The following is a 19,829-nucleotide window of genomic DNA, read 5'->3' on the forward strand; positions in this document are numbered from 1 at the left end:
TGCTGTTGGGTGTCAGACAGGGCATCTCAGCCGTGGGGCTGACGCCCACCCACTGGCCAGGGACCTTCGGCTGCAGGCTGCCCATTCTGCTACAAGTCCCTTGGCCTGCAGAGTTCCTGGCATGGGGTCAGTGCTCAGTGGGCACTGGGGGAGGCCATGACCAAAGAAGGATCCAGTAGTGTTCTGGGAGTGGCAGGGAACATGGCCAGGTGGGGGACCTGCAGAGCCAGGGTCGTGCCCTTTTGGGGCTCCACAGCCCCCCCGTCCTCTCCCCAGGTGTAAGTGTAACGGCCATGCCAGCGAGTGTGTGAAGAACGAGCTGGGCCAGCTGGTGTGCAACTGCAAGCACAACACGCACGGCGTAGACTGTGAGAAGTGCCTGCCCTTCTTCAATGACCGGCCCTGGAGGAGGGCCACAGCCGAGAGCGCCAGCGAGTGCCTGCGTGAGTGCCCACAAGGCCGGTGCCCGGGGAGGGTACTGGGAGGTGTCAGGGCGCCCAGGGAGGTGCCCGTGCTGGGACACCCCAATTTCTCTCTCTTTCCCTGTCATGACTGCCCCCAGGGAGCCAGGGTCATGACAGGCGCCAGGGAAAAATGGCTGTCCAGGAGAAGATGGCATCTTGGCAGAGTGACTGGTTCGAGGCACATTTCTGCCTCCTGGGTCACTCCTCAAAGGCACCTCGAGGGAGCAGGAACCCAGAGCGTACAGGCTGCAGCCGTGACGGACACGGCCTCTGGGCCCCTGGCTGCTGTGTGTGCCTTGGGCAGGGTCCACAGTTCTGGGCCAGTGAAGCCTGCATGTGCCAGGGCGCCACGGGGAGGACAGGGCCAGTCAGGACCTGTGCCCCGCCCCGCCGGTGGTCCTGCTCCTGCCTGCGGGGGCACCGCCTGTGGGGAGAGGAGTCCTCGGGTGGCCAAGGATGCAGGTGGTTGGCACCCGGCTCTGGGCTAGGAGCAGGTGTGGTTCTGGATGGCTGGACATGTGCTTGGCATCAGCCCGTGCGTGAGTCCCTAGCTGGGGCGGACGCAGGGCCAAGTGCCCCACAGCCCTGACGGGCTCCATGTGTTGGCCCACAGCCTGTGACTGCAACGGGCGCTCTGAGGAATGCTACTTCGACCCCGAGCTGTACCGCTCCACCGGCCACGGCGGCCACTGCGTCCGCTGCCGCGACCACACTGCTGGCGCCCACTGCGAGCGCTGCCGGGAGGACTTCTTCCGTCTGGGGAGCAGCGAGGCCTGCTCGCCGTGCCACTGCAGCCCGGTCGGTGAGTGCTGAGGCCCCGTGCTCCAGCTCTCCACCACCCCTCGCTGGCCAGGGTGACCTTCCTGAAGGGCCTGTGGTATGTGTCGGTGTGGGGGCGGCCTGGACAGCGGTGTGTTGATCGTCAGCAGCCGGAAGGCCGGGGCCACTTGAGCTCAGTCTGCGAGTCCAGGCTGAGTTGTTTAGTCTATCTCTGTTGCGGTGCATGGATGTGTGTATTGGGGTGCACGATGCGTGCTGCCGCTCCCAACGGCACTGAGGCTGGCCCATGCCGAGGGGTACCCACTCACGGGCCTGAGTCAGGGTGTGCCTGCCAGGTGGGAAGGCCGTGGCTTTGCAAGCCCCAGTTCTGAGCTTCCTCACGGCAAGTCTGTCTCCTGTCTGTGACTGCCTAGGGGTTCCCCCATCGTGGGGTGCGAGAGATGCCTGTGATGGTTGGCTCTGGCCGTGCTGTGGCTAACCACAGCCCCTTCTGCCTCAGGTTCACTCAGCACACAGTGTGACAGCTATGGTCGCTGCAGCTGCAAGCCAGGGGTGACAGGTGACAAGTGTGACCGCTGCCAGCCTGGCTTCCACTCGCTGACTGAGGCCGGATGCAGGTACTGTGCGTTCACCCCTGAGGCAGGCGCCTGAGCCTTGGTCTGCAGCCGTGGGGTGGGAGGAGTGCGGAGATGGGGCACACAGTGCCCTGGACCGTTATCACCGAGATGGGGCCCAGGGCTTGGGGCTGGCATGGGCACCCCAGTGCAGTGAGCGTTCTGGTGGGCTGGCTGCAGGCTCATGCTGGGCCGGTCAGCTCAAGGAGCCAGTGCTGAGTCGGGCGGGACGCCCATGCTCCAGCCTGACTTGTGCACCCCTAGGCCGTGCTCCTGCAACCCAGCTGGCAGCGCCGACGAGTGCAGCGTGGAGACGGGCAGATGCGTGTGCAAGGAGAACGTCGAGGGCTTCAACTGTGAGAGGTAGTGTGGGACCTGCTGGCCCTCTCCCGAGCCATGCTGGGAAGGCCCACGCACCCACACCAGCGTCGTCTCGCCCCATCAGGTGCAAGCCTGGCTTCTTCAACCTGGACCCCTCGCAGCCCGGTGGCTGCACGCCCTGCTTCTGCTACGGCCACTCATCCGTCTGCACCAGCGCCCCCGGCTACAGCGTCCACACCGTGTCCTCCACCTTCCATGCCGGTAAGTTCTGCCACGGGCTTTTCAGCTGGCGGCCCTTCCGCGACTCCATGGCAGGGCTGCCGTGCCTAAGCGAGGGAGGGTGCGAGTGGAGCTCGGCGTGGGGCAGCACGATGTGTCCTCCGGGTGCTGGGCACAGCAGGCGTCTCTCTCCCCACAGACGAAGACGGCTGGCGCGTGGAGCAGAGGGACGGCTCCGAGGCCTCTCTCGAGTGGTCGTCCGAGCGCCAGGACGTGGCTGTGATCTCCGACAGCTACTTCCCAAGATACTTCGTGGCACCAGGTCAGTGGGGACCACATGCTGGCTGGCCAGCCTGCCACACAGCTCCTCAGCTGCACCATGCTGACTTGTTCACACCTGCCCCACGTGTGTCTGTCCGCGTGTCTTCCAGCCAAGTTCTTGGGGAGCCAGCTGCTGAGCTACGGCCAGAATCTGTCCTTCTCCTTCCGTGTGGACAGGCGGGACACCCGGCTCTCTGCGGAGGATGTGGTGCTGGAGGGCGCTGGCGTGCGTGTGGCCGTGCCCTTGATTGCACAGGGCAACGCCTACCCGAGCGAGACTGCCGTCAAGTATGTCTTCAGGTGAGCTCGCTCCCGGCCCAGGCGCCACCGGTCCTCCTGACCCGATGTCCCCCCAGCTCGTGCTGACCGCACTCTCTCCCCCAGGCTCCATGAGGCAGTTGACTACCCCTGGCGGCCAGCTCTCAGCCCCTTTGAGTTCCAGAAGCTCCTCAATAATTTGACGGCCATCAAGATTCGGGGCACCTACAGTGAGAGGAGTGAGTCACCTGGCAGTGGGTGATCTGAGGGCTGGGAGGGTCAGTACAACAGTGACAGAGAGTGGGGAGGGTCAGTGCAGGGAGAGGGGGAGGGCCAGTGCAGGGAGGGGGAGGGTCAGTGCAGGGAGAGGGGGAGGGTCAGTGCAGGGAGAGAGGGATGGGGGGGCCAGTGCAGGGAGGGGGAGGGTCAGTGCAGGGAGGGGGAGGGTCAGCACAGGGAGAGTGTGGAGGGTCAGTGCAGGAAGAGGAGGAGGGCCAGTGCAGGGAGGGGGAGGGGCAGGGAGGGGGGAGGGTCAGTGCAGGGAGAGGGGGAGGGTCAGTGCAGGGAGAGGGGGAGGGTCAGTGCAGGGAGGGGGAGGGCCAGTGCAGGGAAGGGGAGGGTCAGCACAGGGAGAGGGGGAGGGTCAGGGTAGGGAGGGGAAGGGTCAGTGCAGGGAGAGAGGGAGGGGGAGGGCCAGCGCAGGGAGAGTGTGGAGGGTCAGGGCAGGAAGAGGGGGAGGGCCAGGGCAGAGAGGGGGAGGGCCAGGGCAGGGAGAGGGGGAGGGTCAGCGCAGGGAGGGGGAGGGTCAGGATAGGGAGGGGAAGGGTCAGTGCAGGGAGAGGGGGGAGGGTCAGAGCCGAGATTGTCAAGCTGGAAATGGGACAAGTCAGAGAGGTAAGAGTGGGTGTCTTGTGAGGCGGTCCGGGGCAGGTTCAGGGTGAGCGTGTGGTCTGCCCGCTCTGAGGGTGAGCAGAGACCATGAGTGAGTGAGATTATAGAGGTGAGCAGACAGCATTGGGTCACAAATGGAGACGTTGGGAGATTGGGAGCTGCCTTCCATGCTGACTGGACTTTGAGCTGTGGCAGGGGATGGTCTCGTAGCCCCTGGAGGACACTCCCCAGGTCACTAAGTGACCAGCACGGGCCATCACTCGGCCTGAAGCAGCTGTGACGGAAACAGAAGGAGGTGGTCACTGCTCTCTGCCTCAGGCTTCCCTCCATGCCAGTGCCCTGACAGAAACACAGGACCTGGGCCATGGGTGCCCTGCTGGAGTTACCCAGATGTGGGGAAGCCCTGGGCCAGGGGCCATCACAGGCACCCTGCGGGAGTACCCAGGTGTCAGGAAGCCCTGGGCAGTGGGCCGTCATGGGCGCCCATCAGGAGTACCCGGCTGTTGGGAAGCCCTGGGCTGGGGGCTGTCACAGGCACCTGGCAGGAGTACCCGGTGTTGGGAACCCCATTGTGGGCACCTGGCAGGAGTACCCGGTGTTGGGAAGCCCTTGGCAGGGGGCCGTCACGGGCACCCATCAGGAGTACCCGGGTGTTACCTGTGGAAGGTGCTGTCTCCTCCTGTCCTGAGCTGTACCATCCAGCACCTGCTTCTGTGCCACCTCCTGCCCTGGTTTGTTGCTTCCTCCTGCCTGCACGAGTTCCAGCAGCGTCCCTGTGGTCAGTGGGCAGCGTACATTCAGCAGGGCCGTGTGGACGTCCTGGGTGCCATTTCTCAGTCCCACCTGCAGTGGCCAGTTCACCTCACACCTGCCATCTGCAGACTTCCAAGTCACCAGTTCTCTTCTCCACGCCCGCACAGGTGCAGGGTACCTGGATGACGTCACCCTCGCCACTGCTCGCCCGGGACCCGGGGTCCCTGTCACCTGGGTGGAGTCCTGCACCTGCCCTGTGGGCTATGGAGGGCAGTTCTGTGAGACATGCCTTCCAGGCTACCGACGAGAGACGCCGAGCCTCGGCCCGTACAGTCCCTGTGTGCCGTGTACCTGCAATGGGCACAGCGAGACCTGCGACCCTGAGACAGGTCAGGAGCTAAGCCGAGCGCCGGCCGCCAGACCCGGCCCAGCAGAGCTCGCTCCTCATGTGTGCTCCCCACGCAGGCGTCTGCGACTGCAGGGACAACACGGCTGGGCCCCACTGCGAGCGGTGCGGTGACGGCTACTACGGGGACTCCACCGCGGGCACCTCTGCCGACTGCCAGCCCTGCCCGTGTCCCGGAGGCTCCAGCTGCGCCATGGTCCCCAAGACAAAGGAGGTGGTGTGCACCAACTGCCCCACGGGCACCACTGGTGAGTCCTCAGGGAGGACGGGGGTGGGCGTATCTCCGCAGCCAGGTTCTCCAGGAGAGCTTGGGGAAGCGGAGCTTGAGTCTGGAGCCTCAGCCCAGACTCAGCCTCTACGGGAGAGCTTGGAATGAACTGCTGTCCTTCCCTGGTCACTGCTGCGTGACCTTGGTCACGTGGTCACTGCCGTGTAAACATGAGCGTGGGATCTCTGTTGTGTGGCCAGGTAGCTGCTGTTTTGCAATCATCTGGCACTACACATGATGATTAAGACAACTCACTTTTTCCAGAAAACCTATATTCAGATCTCACTTTGTGGGTCTGTCCAAGGGTTCTTGGCAGGAAGTGGTCCTTTTTAGTATTCTTCCATGAATCTTGCTGCCAGGGGACAGTGTCCACTATGCCATTAGAAAATGGCTGGTTCTTTGAGGGTCTGCACCTGACCTTCACCAGCCACTCAGAGCCTGGCCCTGCCCAGCTCTGCCCTGCCTGGCCCTGCCTGGCCCTGCCTGGCTCTGCCTGGCCCTACCTGGCCCTGCCTGGCCCTGCCTGGCCCTGCCTGGCCCTACCTGGCCCTACCTGTCCCTGCTCTCCCTTGCCCTGCCTGGCCCTGCCTGGCCCTGCCTGGCCCTGCCCAGCCCTGTCCTCCCTTGCCCTCCCTGGCCCTGCCCAGCCCTGCCCTCCCTTGCCCTGCCTGGCCCTGCCTGGCCCTACTTGGCCCTGCCCAGCCCTGCCCTCCCTTGCCCTGCCTGGCCCTGCCTGACCCTGCCCAGCCCTTTTGACAACCCCAGGCCCAGGGAGGCACTGATCCATCCACTCCTTGGTCAGAGATGAGAACAGCACACCCAGGTCTGGGTGGAGACCAGGGCTTCCCCGCTGCCTCCCCTTCGAGCCTTCGCTGGGCTCCACCCCCTGCTACCTGCCCCCCAGCCCTCGCTGGGCCACACCCCCTGCTACCTGCCCCCCAGCCCTCGCTGGGCCACACCCCCTGCTACCTGCCCCCCAGCCCTCACTGGGCCCCACCCCCTGCTACCTGCCCCCACTTCGAGCCCTCACTGGGCCCCACCCCCTGCTATCTGTTCCCCACCCCCCAGCCCTCACTGGGCCCTGGGTGAGGTTGCTGTCTGCCTCTCAGCTGTCCTCCCCCGAGCGGGGAGCCCCAGGCAAGCCCTGTCCCTGTCACTGGGGTGCCTGAGAAGCGTGACCCAGCACGGGCTTTGGCACTGTGTCTCTCAGATCCCCCACCTCTGAACCCAAGACTTGTAAGTGCTGTGGTGCTGTCAGCATCCCCAAGGTCACGGTTAGGGTTGGGGGAGTCCCTGGTATGTGGTCTCAGCTAATGGACCCTCGGTTATGTCGTTGATTGGAGTTGGGCTGCCTGTCTAAACCCCACCTCCCCCGTCACCTGCTCCCCAGGTAAGAGGTGTGAGCTCTGTGATGACGGCTACTTCGGGGACCCTCTGGGGAGAAACGGCCCCGTGAGGCTGTGCCGGCCTTGCCAATGCAGCGACAATGTGGACCCCAACGCCGTGGGGAACTGCAACCGCTCCACGGGCGAGTGCCTCAAGTGCATCTACAACACTGCTGGCTTCTACTGTGATCGCTGCAGGGACGGCTTCTTCGGGAACCCCCTGGCCCCCAGCCCCGCCGACAAGTGCCGAGGTACCCGCTGCCCCGGGCTCCATGTCACAGCAGAGCCCAAGATGCAGTGTGAGGCTGATGTGACTGGCCAGGGGCCCAGCACACAGCTATGGTGTGGGAGAGAGCGGCCTTTCCCGTGGCACACCCAGCGGGGCTGGTGCCCCCCACACCCTTGGGCCCCATGGCAGGCAGCGACTGCCCCAGACAGTGCTGTCCGGGACCCCCGGGCTTGCTGCTCTTTGGTGACGCGTGGTAACTTCCCTCTCTACCCGTCCCCCAGCATGCAACTGCAACCCCTATGGGACTGTGAGGCAGCAAGGTGGCTGCGACCCGGTGACCGGGCAGTGCGAGTGTCTGTCCCATGTGGCCGGCCGTGACTGTGGGACCTGTGAGCCTGGCTTCTACAACCTACAGAGTGGGCGCGGCTGCCAGAGGTGAGGCCCCGGGGGCGTGGTGCCCTGGGCAGCGCCTGGCCACACAGTGGCGGGCTGCAGGGGCACTGCTGGCTGAGCTTGGGGCGGGGCTCTGCCCAGCAGGTGAAGTACCTCCTGTACCACCTGGCGGGCTGAGTTCCAGCTGTGCTGCTGTGGCCCAGCTCTGTGGCAGCGCAGACCCTGGTGGGCAGTGCAGGGTGACCCCAGTCCTTGGGCCTTGCCACTCGCACAGGAGAGCTGGGTGGAGTGCCAGGCCAACACATCCTGTTGTGGCCATTTGGGGACCAAACCAGTGGTTGGAAGCTCAGTCTCACCTCCGCCACTGCCTTTCAGATCAGTGGATCTTTAAAGAACACACAGTACAGAGGGACAGAGCCATATACACACACACACATACACAGCGAAGAGCCCCTGACTACCCTCCAGGGTTCAGGGTCCTCTGGGCTCACCCATCCACCCTCTACTCGCTCTCAGGTGCGACTGCCATGCCTTGGGCTCCACCGACGGGCAGTGTGACATCCGCACGGGGCAGTGTGAGTGCCAGCCAGGCGTCACTGGCCAGCGCTGCGAGCGTTGTGAGGTCAACCACTTCGGGTTCGGGCCTGAAGGTTGCAAACGTAAGGCTGCCCGCCCCTCCCCCTGTAGATCTAGGCAGCCCCTGCCCCCTGCCCTTCCCCAGCCCCTCCCCTACAGGTGTGAGGCACCATGGGGTCCCGGGCCCCAGGTACAGTGCGCTTAGCCAGAGCTTTCTTGCCCCACAGCCTGTGACTGCCACCCCGAGGGGTCCCTGTCGCTGCAGTGCAGGGAGAACGGGGGCTGCGAGTGCAGGCCGGGCTTCGTGGGCAGCCGCTGCGATCAGTGTGAGGAGAACTACTTCTATAACCGGTCCTGGCCCGGCTGCCAGGAGTGCCCGGCCTGCTACCGGCTGGTGAAGGACAAGGTGGGTCAGCGTCCAGGGTGGCATGGGCGGGGCAGCAGATCAGAGAAATCAGAGGTGTAGGTGCTTCTCAGGGCCTTTCCCGGGGGCACTCGAGGACCTCCTGGAGGGCAAGGTGGCAGCCTCGGACCGGATGCCTCACAGACTCCAAGCTGGGGTCCGCCTGCAGAGGGGCTGAGGAGGGGGTGATTAGCCAGGTGTGGGTGGGGCCTTCTGAGTAGACGAAGGTGTGTGTGTGAGTGTGGGAAAAGAGCCAGGGTCAGCTGGAGGCCGCTGGGGCCAGCCATGAGCAGTGTGGGGACAGGACCTGAGTGGCACTCATTGGCAGTCGAGGAAGAAGACCAACCGGCTCCTGGTCTGGGGGAGCCATTTGAGGGCAAGGTCATTGTTAGGGGTCCCGGGGGGCCGGGCTGTTTCCTCCCATCACCCTCCTCCTGTTCAGGTGGCCGAGCACCGGGCCAGGCTGCAGGAATTAGAGAGCCTTGTGGCCAGCCTGGGCACAGGGGACGAGGCGGTGACAGACCAGGCCTTTGAGGACCGGCTGAAGGAGGCCGAGCGAGAGGTCACGGACCTGCTGCGGGAGGCCCAGGACGTTAAAGGTAGGCAGGCCGGGCAGACCCCTGACAGCCACGGACGCAGGCTCTGCCCGCGGTGGGCTCTGGGCGGACCCCTGACAGCCACAGATGCAGGCTCTCCCTGCGGTGGGCTCTGGGAGGACCCCTGACAGCCACGGACGCAGGCTCTGCCCGCGGTGGGCTCTGGGAGGACCCCTGACAGCCACGGACGCAGGCTCTGCCCGCGGTGGGCTCTGGGAGGACCCCTGACAGCCACGGACGCAGGCTCTGCCCGCGGTGGGCTCTGGGCGCACCCCTGACAGCCACGGACGCAGGCTCTGCCCGCAATGAGCTCTGGGAGGACCCCTGACAGCCACGGACGCAGGCTCTGCCCGCAATGAGCTCTGGGAGGACCCCTGACAGCCACAGATGCAGGCTCTGCCCGCGGTGGGCTCTGGGCAGACCCCTGACAGCCACGGACGCAGGCTCTGCCCGCAATGAGCTCTGGGCGGACCCCTGACAGCCACGGACGCAGGCTCTCCCTGCAGTGGGCTCTGGGAGGACCCCTGACAGCCACGGACGCAGGCTCTCCCTGCGGTGGGCTCTGGGAGGACCCCTGACAGCCACGGACGCAGGCTCTGCCCGCGGTGAGCTCTGGGAGGACCCCTGACAGCCACGGACGCAGGCTTTCCCTGCAGTGGGCTCTGGGAGGACCCCTGACAGCTACAGATGCAGGCTCTCCCTGCAGTGGGCTCTGGGAGGACCCCTGACAGCCACGGACGCAGGCTCTGCCCGCGGTGGGCTCTGGGCGGACCCCTGACAGCCACGGACGCAGGCTCTGCCCTGTGGTGGGCTCTGGGCAGACCCCTGACAGCCACGGACGCAGGCTCTGCCCTGTGGTGGGCTCTGGGCAGACCCCTGACAGCCACGGACGCAGGCTCTGCCCGCAGTGGGCTCTGGGAGGACCCCTGACAGCCACGGACGCAGGCTCTGCCCGCGGTGGGCTCTGGGAGGACCCCTGACAGCCACGGACGCAGGCTCTGCCCGCGGTGGGCTCTGGGAGGACCCCTGACAGCCACGGACGCAGGCTCTCCCTGCGGTGGGCTCTGGGAGGACCCCTGACAGCCACGGACGCAGGCTCTGCCCGCGGTGAGCTCTGGTTGTATCCTGCCCTCAGACCTGCCAGGCTCGGAGCGCTGAATGTCCGTAGGGCGCTTCCATCACGGGGCTTGAGTCGCTGTAGGGGTTCATGGCGCACCATGTGGTCCTGTGTGTGAAACAGGCTGCATGGGCTCCTGCTGTTGCGCTTTCTGGGACAGGATCCAGGTCTGCCCCAGCCAGCCGGGGCTGTGCTGCCCACAGCATCCACAGACATGAACACAGGAAACCAGTGCCCTGGGATGTGTTCTGTGTGCCTCACTGTGGCCTGGCAGGACACAGTGCCACTGCGTTCCCCAGGGTCGAATGGGAAGCAGGCACAGGGTCTCCCTGACTTGAACCCAGAGATGTTCCCACTCCCCGGCGTGCCCCAGGCAGGGCAGCCGTGTCTCTGTCAAGAAGGGTAGTTCCTTGCCACTTACCACAGAGCTCCCCAGCCCCTAGCTGAGACTAGAACCACTCAGTCTCCAGTGGGACTCAAATCTGAAGTGAGAGACTTGGGAAGCAGGCTGCATCCATGTGCCTTCCATTACTGCTTTGCTGTAGCAGGACTCGCGTGCCAAAGCCAAGTGCAGCAGGCATGGCTGAGCTAGGACAGTCAGCACCGTTAGGGAGCAGGGCTCAGTTTAAAGCACTCGCTGCCTTGGTCCTGTGTACAGAGCCCAGTACTCTGCCATCAATGGGGTGCTGGGGCACTCGCTGCCTTGGTCCCGTGCACAGAGCACAGCACTCTGCCACCAATGGGGGTGCTGGGGCACTTACTGCCTTGGTCCTGTGCACAGAGCGCAGTGCTCTGCCGTCAATGGGGGTGCTGGGGCACTCGCTGCCTTGGTCCTGTGCACAGAGCCCAGCGCTCTGCCTTCAGGGTGGGACTGTTGGGTTTGCCGGACATGGATGTCCACTTGGGGCTCCTGGACAGGCAGCATTTTAGCTGTATGGAGTGTGCGTCTCAGGGACCTGCCCTGCGCTGGACTCCCAGCAGGGCTTTTCTGCCACCTAGCCTGCCCCCGATGTCCGCTTGGCCAGGCATACGTGGTTGTGAGAGGTGAGGAGAGGAGCTCATGGTAGCTGGGGCAGGTGCCACGCAGGGTCAGGGTGCAGCCAGGCTCCGAGTGCTCACCGTGTCCTCTCACCACCTGGCAGACGTGGACCAGAACCTGCTGGGCCGGCTCCAGAGGGTGAACAGCACGCTGTCCAGCCAGATCAGCCGTCTACAGAACATCCGCAAGACCATCGCAGAGACAGCAGGCCTGGCCGAGCAGGCCCGCGGCCGTGTGCAGAGCACTGAGCGCCTCATAGAAATCGCATCCAGAGAGCTGGAGCGGGCCAAGGTGGCTGCGGCCAACGTGGTAAGAGGCTGCGCCGCCCACTGCGGGCTGCCGTGGGGCACTGGACGCCTGTGCTGGCCATGTAGGGCTTTGCCTTCCTGCCCCGTGCAGCCACAGATGGTTCTGGCACAACAGTTGCCAGGCGCTAGGGCACTCGCTGCCTTGGTCCTGTGCACAGAGCCCAGCATTCTGCCATCAGTGGGGGCGCTGGGGTGCTTGCTTCCTTGGTCCTGTGCACAGAGCCCCAGCGCTCTGCCGTCAGGGTGCTGGGGTGCTTGCTTCCTTGGTCCTGTGCACAGAGCCCAGCGCTCTGCCGTCAGGGTGCTGGAGGCGCGGGGCTCAGCAGCAGGAGCAGCAGTGGCTTCCCAGCTCTGGCCATGCTCAGGCCTGTGACTGCTGCTCTCCCTGCAGTCTATTACACAGCCTCAGGCCACCGGGGACCCAAACAACATGACGCTGCTGGCGGAAGAGGCCCGCAGACTCGCGGAACGGTAGGTGACAGCCGCCCGTCCCCTCAGCGTTCCCGTTTTCCCCCAGTTAAAGTCCCACATTCTGGATGCTTAGATCCTTGGCCTCAAAGCTCTAAACTTAGCGGATGACTAAGAGGGCTAGAAGCACTAAATCACCAGTTCTTAAAAACTTCTGAAGTTTCTAAGCAAAAATGTAGAAAGCAAGCCAGCAACCTTTTATTTCATTCCTGATTCTTTTTCTAATACTTGCTAGTAAACAGATGGTGATTTTAACAGGCCTCAAGTTGGAAGATTATAAAACTGACTTGTCAGGACGTGGGCCCTGTGGCCTGGCCTTTCTCCTGGCTAGGTGCCAGAGGAGAGGTGACTGGGTGCTGACCCAGCCCCTGCGCACTGCTCAGTCGGGTCCTGCCGGCCTGTCTGGTGCCCGCTGCCAGCAGCATCAGCCAGCAGTAACCAGGCTGTGTCCGAGGGCCTGAGGGCCATGAGGCGAGACTGCCAGGTGTCAGCAGTGCACGCTGTCCCACCTAGATGGAGTTAGGTCTCTGAGATAGCATCATTTGCCCTGTTTTACACCATTGGTTTTCTTGAATAAAATCTATCTTCATTTGCAGAATATTATTCATAAATAGCCACACTGAACTGTTTTCGGGAATTCAGGGTTCATAGGACTCTGCCCACATCGTGTGTGTGAGCAGAATAGAGCAAGCTTGGTCCCCGCCCTGCCCACATCCACAGACATGTCTACCCCAGGGTTACTCTGTCACCTGTCCCCGCAGCCATAAGCAAGAAGCGGACGACATCGCCCGCGTGGCCACCACGGCCAACGACACCTCCGCTGAGGCGTTTGCCCTGCTGCTGCGGACGCTGGCGGGAGAGAACCAGACAGCGTTGGAGATCCAGGAGCTCAACCGGAAGTGAGTGGCTGGCTGTGCCGACGCAGCACCCAGATGTTCTGCAGGCAGGAGACTGCTGCTCTCGCTGCTACCTCATGTGGGGAGCAGAGTCGGGCTGTAGCGAGGCCAGCTCTGCCCGAGCCTTGTGGCAGTGGAAGCGTGCCTGGTCCCAGGGGATCCCTTCATTTCCAACACCTCCGTGGAGCCCCACTCCACGGGATGGGAAAGCAGACAGTGTCCAGTGCCTGGGCCCCAGGGCCAGGGCGACACGGACTTTGGGTCTGGGCCAACTTGGAACATCAGTGTTACCCAGGATGACACATCACAGGGTGAGGACCCAGCCTGACTGGCCCCCGCATGTGTGTGTCCTGTGCTGCTCGGCCACAGCCTGAGCCTCCCCAGGCTTGCACTGCAGCCACAGAGCCTCGTGCTGGAGGTGCAGGCCAGGGCCCTCGGGCTGTCCCTGCAGCTCTATGGGGAGTGACGAGGCCACATGCGGTGTCCCGGCGAGGGCCTTTCCCAGTGTGTCCACGTGTGTGAGCGCTCGTTCCACTCCCCCCAGGTATGAACAAGCAAGGAATCTCTCCCGGGACCTGGAAGCACAGGCTGCCCGCGTGCACGAGGAGGCCAAGCGGGCAGGCGACAAGGCTGTGGAGATCTATGCCAGCGTGGCGCAGCTGAGCCCTGTGGACTCAGAGGCCCTGGAGGTGAGGGGCCTCTGGGGCGCATGTGTGGGGTGGTGCTGGTGAGGGGCAGTGTGGAGTGCATGCTTGGGGTGAGCCTGCTGAGGGGTAATATGGGGCACACACAGGGAGTGAGGTCTAGTGAGGGGTAACACTGGGCATACGCGTAGGGTGGGGCCTGGTGAGGGGCGGTTCGGGACTGTGGACACTGAGCCACCCAGGGGTGGGCAGTGTCTGGGGCTCCCATGACAACCCCAGCTGTTGGACATCTGAACCGCCTGCAGCTGGGGTCCGGACATGTGGCAAGGCAGTTACGCAAAGGAAGGGCCTGAGGGGGCCTGGGCCGGGCTCAGTGGGTCTGTGTCCCGTCTGTCCCCTGGGATGGACTCTTGGTGCATGGTATGTTTTCCACATCAAGCTTCCTGTTTGTTTATTTGAAAACGTGTCAGTGAGGGAAGAAGGTCTCTGGCCTCTGATTTCATCCCTCGGTGCCCACGGCAGCTGGACTGGCCACGCTGAGTCCAGGTCTCCCACATGGACACAGGCGCCCGAGCTCCTGGGCTCTGCTCAGTGACCTCCCAGGCACTTTCAGGGAGCTGAGTGGGAAGCAAAGTGGGCTGTCCCTGCACGCTAACCACACAGAGTGCCAAGTTCCTGGGACTGGGAAAGTCAGGCTTGGGCCGACATTGCCAGTCAGGGTGAGCCTGCTGCCGTCGGGGGCCTGGCATCTGCCTCCTCCTGTGTGTGGAGCTGGGAAGCTGGGGACCAGGCCAAGGTGGCAGCTGCAGTGGGACGGTCCCGTGTCCCGGCACGTTGGGTGGGGTGCGAGCGTCCCCAGGCCCAGCCCTGTGTCCCGCGTGGGCATGTCTGAGACAAAGCCGTCCTCAGAACGAGGCGCGCAGGATACAGAAGGAAGCCGAGGACCTGGACCGGCTGCTGGACCAAAAGCTGCAGGACTACGAGGACCTGCGGGACGACATGCGCGCCAAGGAGCTGGAGGTGCAGACGCTCCTGGAAAAGGGCAGGACAGAGCAGCAGGTCGGTGGGGCTGGTCGCGGGTCCTGAGGGCCAGGCAGGGCCAGGCAGGGCTCAGCCCTCACCCAGATGTCCTTGCAGACTGCAGACCAGCTCCTTGCCCGTGCCGATGCTGCCAAGGCACTTGCCGAGGAGGCCGCCAAGCGGGGCCGCGACACTTTGCAGGAAGCCAACGACATCCTCAACAACCTGAATGGTAGGAGCGGCAGGCACAGCTCCCAGCCCCGTGTGGCCTGGGCCCGGCCACACAGCCCGGGGCCCTACCCTCCCAGCCCCCTGTGCAGCCTGGGGCCCAGTGCTGCCAGCACTCTCTGTGGCCTGGGCACAGACATGCACCCCAGGGCCCGGCCCTCCCAGCACTTTGTGTAGACGGAGGGGGTCCCAGACATGTACCCCAAAGCCCATATCCTGGTGTTCACCAGCATGGGCGTTGCTATGTCGGGGTTGCCACATTGCCTGCTCATGCTCGTGCCCCTTCCTCTGCCCGTGACATCCCCGAGCAGCCCTGCCGTCCCCAGTGACACAGTGAGGTGTGTGAGGCAGGGCACAGGCAGGGCCTGAAATCCTGCCTGGTAGATGTGTCCCTCGCAGCAACAGGCGCTGCCTCTGTGTCCTGCCCCATGGGCCAAGGAGCTGCAGCCACCGCGGGGTCAGGCGATCATGCCCATGACCCCGTGACATGGGTTTTCCATGGAGGACGTGTCCAGCCGGCCCCTCAGCTCTCTGCTCAGCCCCTCCTGTCCTTGCAGACTTTGACAGGCGTGTGAACGACAACAAAACAGCCGCCGAGGAGGCGCTGCGCAGGGTCCCTGCCATCAACCGGACCATCGCTGAGGCCAACGAGAAGACACAGGGGGCACAGTTGGCACTGGGCAACGCCGCAGCAGACGCCACCGAGGCCAAGCACAGGGCCCACGAGGCCGAGAGGATCGCCAGCGCCGTCCAGAAGGTGTCCTGCCAACTCCCCCGGCCCCGTCCCCAACTCCATCAGAACTGCCAGGACAGAGGCCCTTGAAGTTCTCTGGATGGGCCCTGGCTGCTGGGACAGCCAGCTCCTGAGGGCCATCCCATCCCTTGTCTGAGCTGAGCAGACTGCCCGAGCAAGCACCTCTGGGACCTTAGCCATTCCCCTCAGGCTATCCTGAGTGCAGCTCTCACCCAAGGGAGCATGGGAGCAGGTGCAGCATCACCCATGCCACTCCCAGTGGGGCCCAGAGACACCCACCCTGTGACCCCCTGGAGAGCCCTCCGTGGAGCCTCCCACAGGGACCTGACCCAGAGAGGCCCCACAGAGACCTCGCACAGGAACCCGAGATCAGACACTCTCGGGCCGCCTTCAGCAGCGGCGTGGGCTTCATTCCCAGCCACCTGCTCTCTTGTGCACAGAATGCAACCAGCACCAAGGCAGAGGCCGAGCGGACGTTTGCGGAGGTCACTGACCTGGACCAGGAAGTGAGCGACATGCTGAAGCAGTTGCAGGACGCAGAGCAGGAGCTGAAGCAGAAGCAGGAGGATGCCGAGCAGGACATGATGATGGCCGGGATGGTGAGGGCCGGCAGCCAGCTGGGGGACAGGGACACGGCGTGGGGTGGTGAGGGCTGGCGGCCAGCTGGGGACAGGGTGTGGGGACAGGGACACGGCGTGGGGTGGTGAGGGCTGGCGGCCAGCTGGGGACAGGGTGTGGGGACAGGGACACAGCATGGGGTGGTGAGGGCTGGTGGCCAGCTGGGGACAGGGACACGGCGTGGGGTGGTGAGGGCCAGCGGCCAGCTGGGGACAGGGTGTGGGGACAGGGACACAGTGTGGGGCAGTGAGGGCCGGCGGCCAGCTTGGGGACAGTGCATGGGGACAGGGGGCAGGGCGTGGAGCAATGAGGGCCAGTGGTCCACCCAGGAGGACAGGGTGTGGGGTGGTGAGGGTTGGTAGCCAACTGGAGGCAGGGTATGGGACAGTAAGGACCAGCGGCCAACTGGGGAACAGGGTGTGGGGCAGCGAGGGCCAGCAGACAACTGAGGGAACCGGACATGGGGCAGTAAGAGCTGGTGGCCAACCCGGGGGACAGGGCATGGGGGGCAGGGCATGGGGTGGTGAAGGCTGGCAGCCAACTGGGGACAGGGAGTTAGGCCTGGGGCAGTGAGGGCACAGCTCTCCATAGGAACTCTACAGTTTCCTGCCATCCAGGCACAGTGCACTCTCAGGCAAAGGCTAGGGGACCCTGGAGTGAGTGTCTAGTCTTAGATGGTGCCCTGCCGGGAGAGGGCAGTGGGCAGCCGAGTCTGTGTCCTCCTATTGCTGGCTCCTGGGCATCCACAGAGGTGACCCATGGACATCTTGAAGACGGCAGCCGCCAGCTGCCTGTGCCTGGCCCCAGGAAAGTTCCCCTTCCATCTGGGCTGTGTTCGGGACGTGGTTGTGGTCCTTGGCAGAGCACGGGTTCCTGCCAGATGCAGCACAGTAACTGTGGCTGACCCTCACAGAGACTCAGGTCAGAGGGGCCTTTTCTTGTTTGCCCCAAGCTGGGGGTCCCACTGTCCCAGCCTTGTCCTCAGGAGGGAGGAGGGCAGGGTAGGGAGCACTGGAACTAGGAGCCACGTGTGGACAGCTGATGGCACGCATGGCTCAGACACAAATCCCCTTATCTGTGTGTGTGTGCATGGCATGTCGGCATACTGTGTGTATGTGTGTGCGTGGTGTGTCGGCATAGTGAGTGTGTGTATGTGCTGTGTGTATGTGTCTGACGTGCCTCTGCAGTATGTCAGCATGCTGTGTGTGTGTGTGCGTGGTGTGTGGTCAGCATATTGTGTGTATACATGGGTGGAATGAGACGTGTGCTGTGAGTGACGTGTGTGCGTGGTGTGCGCTATGCCCCTGACATGTGCCATGTCTGTGTGTCGTATGCTGTGTGAGCGGTGCTCGCCGCGTGCTGTCTCTGCCATGAGCATGCCTAGCGTGTCTGCGTGGCCTACAGCAGTGAGAGGGGAGGTTGCAGAAGGTGACACTTGGCCACGGGGTCATCTGAGACCCAATGTTTCTGAATTGTCCCAGAAGACTCCTGCCCTCACCCGTGTGCAGCCTCTTGGGGGCTGCGTGTGCCCACTGCACCTGCCCACATTCAAGTGAGGGGAGAGGCGAGATCCACCCTGGGACCACAGGCCCTCCTCGGTGTGGTCCCCCAGGGTGGGGCCTGCCTATCCTCCCTGGGCAGATGTAGTGGGCAGCTCTGAGCCCACCCATCCTCCTGCAGGCATCACAGGCCGCTCAGGAAGCCGAGATCAACGCCAGGAAGGTCAAGAACTCGGCCACCAGCCTGCTGGGCATCATCAATGACCTCCTGCAGCAGCTGGGTGAGTGGCCGGGCCACCTCCTGCGTCCCTGACTCCATGCTCGGGGCTGGGGTGGGTGACACCCACAGAGATGAGGACCTTGGCCCCCAGGACCAGGCTCTGGGGACAGCCGCTGGGCAGGGTGGTACCCTCAGGTACAATGAAGGGACATCCCCGTATCCGAGGGAGAGGACCTGGCCGTGCCTCGCTGCCCCATGGGGCTCTGAGCTAAGGAGGGAGCATCTGACCTCTCGCGTGTCCCTGCCGGCCCACAGGGCAGTTAGACACAGTGGACCTGAACAAGCTCAACGAGATCGAGGGCAGCCTGAACAGGGCCAAAGGGGAGCTGGAGGCCAGCGGGCTGCTGCGCAAGGTGTCCGACCTGGAGGACGAGGCCCGGAAGCAGGAGGCCGCCCTGCTGGGCTATGACCGCGACATCGAGGAGGTGCTGCGGGACATCCGTAACCTGGAGGACATCAGGCGCAGCCTGCCGTCCGGCTGCTTCAACACGCCGTCCATCGAGAAGCCCTAACGCCGCCCGCCGCCCCTCCCCGCACAGGCAGCCTCGTCCCGGTCCCCCGCCTGTCTATGAAGGAAAAGCTGGGCCCGGAGTCTGGGGAGAGGGCCGTGGGGGCATCTGGCCAGCTGCTGGGAGGGTGGACAGCTCACGGGGGACTGCTGACCCCAGCCCTCCGTGAGCAGCTGGCACGCTGTAACCACTGCGGTTGTCCTCCACGTCCAGCAAGGGCTGATGGCGACTGGCCGGCTGGGCCAGGACTCGGGCAGAGGGACAGCGGCCAGCGAGACCTCAGCCCAGTAACAGGCCAGGAGAGACGTGGCCACCGCCCATCCTCAGAACAGCTGGCGCCCTCCCATCGCCCTGGAATCTCCTGGACTGGGGGCTGACTGCCAGGTGCCGTCGGCGGACCCTGGGGCCCTGCACTCCATGGTGGCATGGTGCCTCCCAGGCTCCCCACCATGGGCTCCCCACTGGGCTGCCCGGCCTCGGTCCTGCCCCCGCCTCTCTGCCTTCACCACTATGCAACTTCACCCCTTGCTCGTGGGGGGAGACGGTGACCTGACACACTGGTGCTATTAATTATTACAAATTTATATTTTTGTGTGAACGTTTGTTTTATCATGATTATAGAGTAAGGAATTTATGTGAATATCCCCAGCCATTTCTAGAACGGGGCGTCTGCTGGCCACCTCGCTCCCCGTCCTCCCCCTCCCGGGAATCTCCCGTCTGTCGGGTCCCTTGCCGCCCAGGCTTGGGGGGCCTGCTTCCTCCTCCACACTGGGGGGAAGGCCTTGGGCTCCACCGCACCGTCTGGGTCTTCCCAGGAATGAGCCAACGGTGGGTCTGGAGCAGGTGCCCCAACAGCAGCACGGGGCTGGCAGGGAGGAGCGTGTGGCGGCATCCTGCTCACCCCAGGCCCCAGCGCTGGCTGCCTGTGAGGGCCTGCAGGTCGCCCATGCCCATGGACCAGGCTGGCCAGGGAGGCACTGAGGGTGGGCCTCGCGGGGCCTGAGCCGGCTTTCCGTTTTGTTGTGCATTTTTCTCTCCCTCCACCTGTGTGGTGTATTTCACAGTCACTTGCAGGGCGGCCCCGAGAGATGTGCCAGCCGCCACCTACGTGCCTTCACCTGAGCTGTCCGCCTTAATCTGCCGTCTTGCTTTCCAGGGTGGTTAATAAGATGCAACACTTGGCATTTTGTATGTTTAAGAAACAGTATTTTATTTATAATAAAATCTGAATATTTGTAACCTGTTCTTAGTGTGGTAAAGTGTGTCTCTGGGAACATGAAAGGGGTGGGTAATGCTTCCTGGGAATGGTCCGCGGGGAGAACGTAGCAGGTGCAGGGCACCACGGCACGTACCATGTCTGGGCTCTTCTGCTCCTGTGTACTCTGGGCTCTGGGCTTGAGATCCTTCCTGCAGCCGCCAGCCTGGCCACCCTCTGTCCTCCAGCAATTCCCCCATCGCTCTGACAGGACCCTGCTGCATGTCTGCCTGGGCCCAAGCAGCCTGGCACACCCACCTGCAGGACACACCCGCCAGCCCATGCTGTGCCGGCTCCTGTTCTCAGCCAGTCTGCCC

At 64.0% G+C, this 19,829-nt stretch overlaps 1 protein-coding gene across 1 annotated transcript in view; it reads left to right on the top strand.

The window, feature by feature from the left end:
• LAMC1 (laminin subunit gamma 1) overlaps positions 1 to 19,492 on the top strand; it is a 48,514-nt gene extending 29,022 nt beyond the window's left edge. The window contains exons 5-29 of the mRNA XM_040985769.1: positions 277 to 443; positions 1,078 to 1,266; positions 1,744 to 1,861; positions 2,123 to 2,221; positions 2,304 to 2,440; positions 2,598 to 2,720; positions 2,830 to 3,019; positions 3,104 to 3,216; positions 4,789 to 5,010; positions 5,087 to 5,275; positions 6,686 to 6,931; positions 7,191 to 7,344; positions 7,819 to 7,961; positions 8,106 to 8,284; positions 8,724 to 8,880; positions 11,137 to 11,342; positions 11,733 to 11,812; positions 12,571 to 12,708; positions 13,250 to 13,394; positions 14,259 to 14,408; positions 14,487 to 14,601; positions 15,155 to 15,354; positions 15,792 to 15,950; positions 17,650 to 17,749; positions 18,004 to 19,492. Coding sequence (XP_040841703.1) covers positions 277 to 443; positions 1,078 to 1,266; positions 1,744 to 1,861; positions 2,123 to 2,221; positions 2,304 to 2,440; positions 2,598 to 2,720; positions 2,830 to 3,019; positions 3,104 to 3,216; positions 4,789 to 5,010; positions 5,087 to 5,275; positions 6,686 to 6,931; positions 7,191 to 7,344; positions 7,819 to 7,961; positions 8,106 to 8,284; positions 8,724 to 8,880; positions 11,137 to 11,342; positions 11,733 to 11,812; positions 12,571 to 12,708; positions 13,250 to 13,394; positions 14,259 to 14,408; positions 14,487 to 14,601; positions 15,155 to 15,354; positions 15,792 to 15,950; positions 17,650 to 17,749; positions 18,004 to 18,260 — 3,976 coding nt within the window. The 3' untranslated portion in view covers positions 18,261 to 19,492. The remainder of the gene's footprint in view (positions 1 to 276; positions 444 to 1,077; positions 1,267 to 1,743; positions 1,862 to 2,122; positions 2,222 to 2,303; positions 2,441 to 2,597; positions 2,721 to 2,829; positions 3,020 to 3,103; positions 3,217 to 4,788; positions 5,011 to 5,086; positions 5,276 to 6,685; positions 6,932 to 7,190; positions 7,345 to 7,818; positions 7,962 to 8,105; positions 8,285 to 8,723; positions 8,881 to 11,136; positions 11,343 to 11,732; positions 11,813 to 12,570; positions 12,709 to 13,249; positions 13,395 to 14,258; positions 14,409 to 14,486; positions 14,602 to 15,154; positions 15,355 to 15,791; positions 15,951 to 17,649; positions 17,750 to 18,003) is intronic.
• The last annotated feature ends 337 nt before the right edge of the window (positions 19,493 to 19,829 follow it).

This window comes from Ochotona curzoniae, unplaced genomic scaffold, assembly GCF_017591425.1.
Source record: "Ochotona curzoniae isolate NIBS_2020 unplaced genomic scaffold, NIBS_Ocur_1.0 contig_430, whole genome shotgun sequence".
Lineage (NCBI taxonomy): Eukaryota > Metazoa > Chordata > Mammalia > Lagomorpha > Ochotonidae > Ochotona > Ochotona curzoniae.